Below are 7,377 nucleotides of genomic sequence, written 5' to 3' on the forward strand. Positions count from 1 at the left end.
CTTTCGCTGATCAACTTCAACTGCATCACTGTCTCGCTCGGCAACAATTATGGCTACGATATCCGCGAATGTCTCGACGAGTATACTAAACTTGAGTACATCGACGGCGTCGAGTGCGCAAAGTGCACTTTGCTCAAGCTGCAGAAGACGCTTACTCCACTAGCAACTGCCGGCTCACCCTTTCAGGCGAAACTGAAAGCCGTCTCGGACATGATCGACGACGAGAAATTTGAAGACAACACTCTGGTCAAGACCTTGAACATTGCCAAGAAGAACTGGGTGCAGAGCTCCAAGTCGAAGCAGATAGTAGTTGCACGGGCACCCAAGTCGCTTGTACTACATGTGAACCGCAGTAACTTCGACGAGATCACAGGCGCTTCATACAAGAATACAGCGGGCGTTTCGTATCCGAGAATCCTCGACTTGGGCAACTGGTGCCTGGGCAGTGCACCGAGCGGCTCTAGACAGCCTGACATGTCATTAGAAGAGTGGCCGCGGGACCCCACCCAGTCCATGCTTATGCAGATCAATGAACCGATCGTCACATCTCCATTCCAATATAGATTGCGAGCGGCCGTCACCCATTTCGGGTCACATGGCAATGGACATTACGTTTGTTATCGACCACATGCTCAGAACCCATCGCAGCCGGAATGCAGCGACGAGGATAACGAGCAGACTTCAACAGAGGAACAGTGGTGGCGATTCAGCGACGACACCGTTTACGCCGTACCAGAGGAACAAGCCCATCAGGCTAACGTCTTTATGCTTTTCTACGAACGAATCGACGCGCCCAATGCTCCAGAAACAACGGACTCGGAATGTATCCCAGTGCTCCTCCGTATTCCAGAAGACGCGCCCTTACCACCTGAAGTCATGCGAGTTTCCAATGTGCTGATGGACGACTCTAGCATTGCAATCCAGGTTTCTTTACCCGGAGACGAAGATAACCTCCTTGATCTCATCCCATCTGAGTCTGTTATCAACCAGCACAGCCTATCCTCGCCTTTGGATGCTGGGGAAATCACACCCACACGTGACGATTCGAGTCACATTCTGTGGTCTCAGCACCAGGAAGACATAACGCCCATGCGGGTGGCCACAGATGACACAATGACAGAGGCGAGCGGGGTAGAGTCCGAAGATACTGCTTCAACAGAAGCTACATCCGATTCTGAAACCGAGCATCGCCCCTCTCCTCCTAGAGCAAAGCCAGTCATGCGTGTGCCGCCACACACGATGCGGACTGCTGGCAATACTGCAGTAAGAGGACAAGGCAGTAGACGAAGCCTGCCGTTGGTGTCTGCAACGTAGCTTGTCCGTGGACCAAAACGAGCAAAAGTGGAAGCTGGTATTGAAAGCTATGATGGACATCCACGAACAGGCGCATCAGCACACAGTGGACGGACACGGAGAGCATATGGATGCAGTAATCATCTGAGATTGGGTGTTTGCAGGGAGAATGGCGTTTGAATTCCTGTTGCCCGCGAAGGGTCAGGTTGGCGTTGGTCTTGTGTCTTTTTGCTTTGATCGTCGTCTCAAGTTGACATGGTCTACAATTATACCCTTGTTTGTAAACTATAATGTAGGAGGCCAAGTAGGTCAGTCGGTCTTACCAATGGCAGCAGAATCGAACATATCAGCGTGCACTGTGCAAGTCTGAACAAGTCTCCAAGCATTGTGGTCTGTAGTAGGCCTAACTCGCGGTAGCTCTTGAGAAGGCCTCAGAAGGCATGGATGATCCACTTTAGAAAAAACTCTTGAGACTTTCGCGGCTTGTTCAAGAAACAGGAAAATCTCAGAGCTGAACCTTTTCAGGAATCCGATTTATGGGTCCATGGCTGTTACTCGATGAGATCGAATAAACTGGCGAGACTGGGTCCTCATTGGCTGCTTCGGCGCACCGCTCTACCCCACACATCTCTTTATCGCCTCCGTCTTGGCAACCATGCCCTTCACAATGTAAGACACGCACCAAGCGAGATGCCAAGCACGATGAGATGCAACCTCGCGGCAACTAGTCATGGCACTGATACTGTGAGATAGAGGTTTCTCCGCGTCATCGGCCGCATGCACAGGTGACAATATTCTATCGAGTCAATGTCAAGGCGTAATATCTACAATCAGACTTGCTATCACGATGCTGATGCGCTGATAGTCGAAAAACTGTAGTGGCTGAAGGATTTTCGCTAGGACCCTGGTGCATCATCTATGGATGTTCGGCTTCGCTCCACCTGGCCGCGAATGCCCTGGGCACATCACACGATCTACCTATGGAACATTGTGTGGTAGTCTTATCAGTGAGAAGTAGATCACGGATGTATTTGGAGTGCAATAGATATGGCACTGCCGAAAGATGAGCGCGCGGTTTGAGAATCCCTCCTATTTAAACATTGCGAATTTCCACCTACAATACCTGCATTAGCTGCGAAACCGAGGGCCACGATAATATATCACTAAACTGCATCTGTCGCCACTCTGGATCCTGAACGCGAGCCACTGATCCAATGCCCAGCCTCGCAAAGGCCAGGCATACCAAGACCTTCATCCGCGTCGAACCACCCCCCACGTCATTTTGACCAGGATTGTCTATCCACCCAAGCAACCGCTTCGAGCAGCCGAAGCCAAAGCTTCATAAGGCCTGTTGCAACCTCTTCTTCTCACTACTCAAATTACGATCCCCATAGCAGCATCATGGAGAGAGTAAAGCGCTCCAAGGTTGCTCATTGGAGTAGCAAACTAGCCGTGGAAAGCGAGCCCAATCTTACTACAGCACAGCTTATGCTGTTTAACCATGACCTCAAACCTGTGGGTAACATCGACTCTGTTTGCTACAGTTGAGGTGCTAATGTCCACAAGGTGGAACCTGAGCGGCGTCAATGGGGTGCTTGGAACTTTGTTGGTTTCTGGATAGCCGACTCGTTCAATATCAACACTTGGATGATATCTTCTTCCAACATCGTTGATGGTCTGTCGTGGTGGCAATCATGGATCTGCGTATGGGTACGCATGCTCAGCACACTACCCGTCGCCTCGTTCGCTGACAGATACATAGCTCGGCTACTCTATCGCAGCTTGCTTCGTGTGCATGACAGGTCGAATTGGTGCCACCTACCATATTTCTTTCCCTGTCGTCAATCGCGCATCCTTTGGAGTTTGGGGTGCTTTATGGCCCGTATTCAACCGTGCAGCAATGGCCTGCATTTGGTACGGCGTGCAGGGGTGGATTGGAGGTACTTGCGTCTACCTAATGATACGTTCTATCTGGAACAACTGGCGCGATGTGTGTATCTACCCGTCCCTCAAGGTGCCAAGCTGACTCGAACAGGACGTCGGTGATGGTTCTGGTGGCATTAGGAATGGCATCCCTAGCTCGGGTACCACAACTGTGCAGTTTGTTTCGTTCTTCGTTTTCTGGCTCGGATCTCTACCATTCCTCTACCCACCAGTTCACAAGATTCGACATCTCTTCACGGTCAAGGCATACGTTGTACCTACAGCGGGCATATCATTTTTCATCTGGGCCATTGTAAGAGCCAAGGGAATCGGCCCCATCGTACACCAGCCTGGAACGGCGCGTGGTTCCGAGCTGGGATGGCTAATGGTCCGAGGAATCATGAGTGCTATTGCCAACTTTGCGACACTCATTGTCAACGATCCGGATTTTGCACGTTTTGCACGCAAACCCTCGGATGCGTTCTTGCCGCAATTGCTCACGATCCCCGTAGGCTTCGCAATCACTTCCTTCATTGGTATCATTGTGTCGTCGTCATCTACCGTCATATTTGGCGAAGCGATATGGAACCCGTTGGATCTATTAGAGAGCTTTCTAAAGGAAGATGCCGGCCATGCGCAACGCTTTGGCGTGTTTGTTATTGCATCGGCCTTTACCCTCGCGCAACTAGGCACCAACATTGCCGCAAATTCGATTTCTGCCGGCACAGACATGACAGCCCTTCTTCCACGTTGGATAAGTATTCGACGTGGTGGCTACATCTGCGCGCTCATCGGGCTGGTAATGTGCCCATGGCAACTGTTGAAGGACACCAATAGCTTCACCACCTACCTTTCGGCGTACTCCGTGTTCCTGTCTTCAATAGCTGGTGTCATGATCTGCGACTACTATTGGGTGCGGAAAGGCTACCTCCAGATCAAGGATCTGTACTCGGGCAAGAAGACGGGACCTTACTACTTCACACTGGGATTCAATTGGCGCGGGTACGCGGCGTACATTGCCGGCGTTCTCATCAACATTGTCGGCTTCGTGGGAGCTATTGGTAAAGAGGTACCACTTGGTGCAAAGCGCATCTACGACCTCAACTTCTTTGCGGGTTTTCTCGTGTCGTCACTCTCTTATTGGGCTCTCTGTAGAATATCTCCCGTACCAGCAACAAGCGACACTTGGATGGAGGTTGGCGACGAGATCACGGACATATCCGTTGCCTATCATGACAGCGACAATGATCGTTACGACGAAGAGATCATGCATGAAGGCGATGGCAAAGATAATCGCGAGCCAAAGACCAATGTCACACACTCGAAGGGGTTTTAAAATATTCGCAGGTAACCCAGGGGATAGTGGTCTTTTCTACCATGACATACACGAGAACATCTCGCAGCAATATCTCACCTTGATGGATACATCTTCCCAACAATCTATTATCCTCAATCATTCACTTTAGTGGGCCGTTTCAACAAATCCCTCAGCCCTGGGCGATGCGCCCGAAGAAACGACTCAAGAATATGAAATCGTCATCTCGCATGCCTGGTGGCAGTAATATATTGCAAGTCTGGGGCACTGCACGAGATAACCACCATTTCTACTTATGGTCCGGTACTGCAACAGCCGACATGGAGGCTCGCTGCTAGCGAGTCGAATAGATTGGCCTGTGCCCAATGAGCGCCAGCCGGTCCGGGCACAGCGCATATGTATATTGCGAAGTAACAGATGATCACTTTACCATCAATGTAAGATTATCAAAAGCAGTGTCTTCCTCGTGCTGGTGGGGACAGTGGTGGTAGTGGTCAAACCTGGCGCGTTGCACAATGCAAGCGATATTGAATCGACACAACATGCATATGCCAATGGTCTACCGGGGCTTCCTCGTATAAGAACACGATATTTCCTTCGGTGAATGGAACTGATTTTCCAATCCTGTCTACATTACCGGAACTCATTCAAGATGTTGTTTTCAGGCGTCTTTACCGCCGCCGCCCTTCTTGCCGCTCAAGTTACTGCTCACGGAGCCGTTACTAGCTATGTTATTGACGGTGTGACCTACCCTGGGTAAGTTCTACACTGTTTCAATTCACGGGAGTCAATATGCAAAGCCTCTTGAGATCTAACTTGAGCCTCGAAGATACACCGGCTTCTCCCCAGCATCCTCTCCTAAGACAATCCAACGTCAGTGGCCAGATTACAACCCCACCATGACCATCACCGACAGGAAAGTGATGTGTAATGGTGGCACATCTGCGGATCTTGTTGCTAAGGTGGCTGCTGGTGGCAAGATCAAGGCGATCTGGGCACAATGGACACATGAACAAGGACCTGTCATGGTTTGGCTGTACAAGTGTGCAGGAGATTTCAAGAGCTGTGACGGCAGTGGAAAGAAATGGTTTAAGGTACATCACAAATCGGTGCAGTAGTTTCGACAAGAGATAACTAACTCGTCCTCTTTTAGGTGGACCAGGAGGGCATGACTGCACCACCTCTCAGTGGTCGCAACTGGGTATGCACAATCTTTAAATACTGTCAAGTATATGCTGACGACACTAGGGTACGGCAAAGGTACTGAAGAACCTATACTGGGAGTCTACGATCCCCAAGACGCTTGCTGCGGGCAATTACCTCGTGCGCCATGAGCTTCTTGCTCTTCACCAGGCAAAGACGCCCCAGTTCTACGCCGAGTGCGCTCAGGTACAAATGACCTGCGCTTTTCTTTAATTACGATACTGATAGCACTCAGATTGAGGTCACAGGCAGTGGCACGGCACAGCCTGGCAGTGAATATCTTGCGACTATCCCTGGCTATGCATCGCAGAGCGACCCTGGGGTCACAATCGATACCTACAACAGTGCTATTACTACGTACACCTGCCCTGGACCAAAAGTATGGAGTGGTTGATTGTGTTTAAATAGTCTTAGACTTGGTAGCTCAGTCTATGTGTCGAGGTATTCAAGATTCGAGTCGACACAAACAGCTGATCGCACGTTGAATCAATATCTTCCTACCAGAAACCAACGTAGACCTTATAGATAAGCTGAATGCACTCTTGAGAGCGCAATGATACTCATCTTAGTTAATCAACCCACAGAGAAGCTGTGGAAGCGTACTGCAGCCGCTTAAGGTCACTTCATGTCCGTTGCGTCTCCATTTCAGATTACTAAGTATTCGACGATATAGTTCATGCCTTCACTGTGCTTCCGACGAACATGTCATAGTTTATCTTTGTAGTAGAGGATAGAGTTACGTACACATAGGTGGTTATCAGAGCTAGGTGCGCAGTGGCAGACGAATACCGTCGGCTCCAGGCCTATCATAGGTGCCTAGGTAGAGATAAGGAGTACCTAATCTCACAAGCTACTCCAAACCGAATTTGACCTCTAACTCCTAGGCCCGAGGAATCTTTTAATCATGTCGGATCTATGCTTCTCTTGCCTAATGCTGCGCAACATTTCTAAGCAAACAGATCCCGCCTCTATACTTCCCTAACTGTGTAATATATTCGCCGAAAATCCTAGGTATCCTCCTCGCCCTAGTCCTCACTCCAGTCTGCTTTCACGCTAGGCGCATAATACAATAATGCGCAAAAGTTGACGTCATAGCTGATTTCGCACTCGAGCATCAAATTTTCAAGGATAAGCATCTGCTGCGTCGCCTTTGCAAACCTCGTAAGAGATAGATCTATTATGTTTCGATTATAATGCTCGCAAAATTACTCATTATCTTCCTAATTAGGCGTGCTCATAAACTACTAGTTACCTAAAGGTACTACAGGATTAAACGAGATCTTCACACTCTTAAGCGAGGGCTAGAATAGTCTAGAGTACTTCTCGTAACATAATAGCCAGAATAGAGCTGAATTGACGTCTGCATTTAGAACGAATAACGTTAAATTTTGCGAGAATATATGCAGGGAAGCGCTAAACAGATCTTAGAGAGCCTCTTAAAGAACAATAGATAGAAAAGCTATTTAGTAGGCTAGTAAATAGATAACGTGTTTTATAACTAAATAGACTATCTAACTAACTAGTAAATCTTACTAAAATGTCTATATAGTAATAAGGCATAATATCTTAATAATATAACATATAGAAATCTTATACTAAAGAAGATTTATTTCTTACTAACGTATTATATAAGTAAGCTATCT

General features: G+C 48.6%; 3 protein-coding genes across 3 annotated transcripts; all 3 read left to right on the forward strand.

Moving 5' to 3' along the window:
* Positions 1-210: 210 nt before the first annotated feature.
* Positions 211-1,314, forward strand: SNOG_16079 (hypothetical protein; the record flags this gene model as incomplete). Its single annotated transcript, XM_001806156.1, has 1 exon — positions 211-1,314. One exon carries the CDS (start codon positions 211-213, stop codon positions 1,312-1,314), a length of 1,104 nt encoding a protein of 367 aa, XP_001806208.1.
* A 1,936-nt stretch (positions 1,315-3,250) lies between these two features.
* On the forward strand, positions 3,251-4,552 carry SNOG_16080 (hypothetical protein; the record flags this gene model as incomplete). Its single annotated transcript, XM_001806157.1, has 2 exons — positions 3,251-3,283; positions 3,329-4,552. 2 exons carry the CDS (start codon positions 3,251-3,253, stop codon positions 4,550-4,552), a joined length of 1,257 nt encoding a protein of 418 aa, XP_001806209.1.
* Positions 4,553-5,183: 631 nt separating this feature from the next.
* SNOG_16081 (hypothetical protein) lies at positions 5,184-5,947 on the forward strand (the record flags this gene model as incomplete). The annotated part of the gene is made up of 4 exons (XM_001806158.1): positions 5,184-5,287; positions 5,361-5,625; positions 5,685-5,732; positions 5,780-5,947. The coding sequence occupies 4 exons, from the start codon at positions 5,184-5,186 to the stop codon at positions 5,945-5,947; spliced, it is 585 nt and encodes a 194-aa protein (XP_001806210.1).
* Between the last annotated feature and the right edge of the window lie 1,430 nt (positions 5,948-7,377).

This window comes from Parastagonospora nodorum (assembly GCF_000146915.1).
Source record: "Parastagonospora nodorum SN15 chromosome Unknown scaffold_42, whole genome shotgun sequence".
Classification (NCBI taxonomy): domain Eukaryota; kingdom Fungi; phylum Ascomycota; class Dothideomycetes; order Pleosporales; family Phaeosphaeriaceae; genus Parastagonospora; species Parastagonospora nodorum.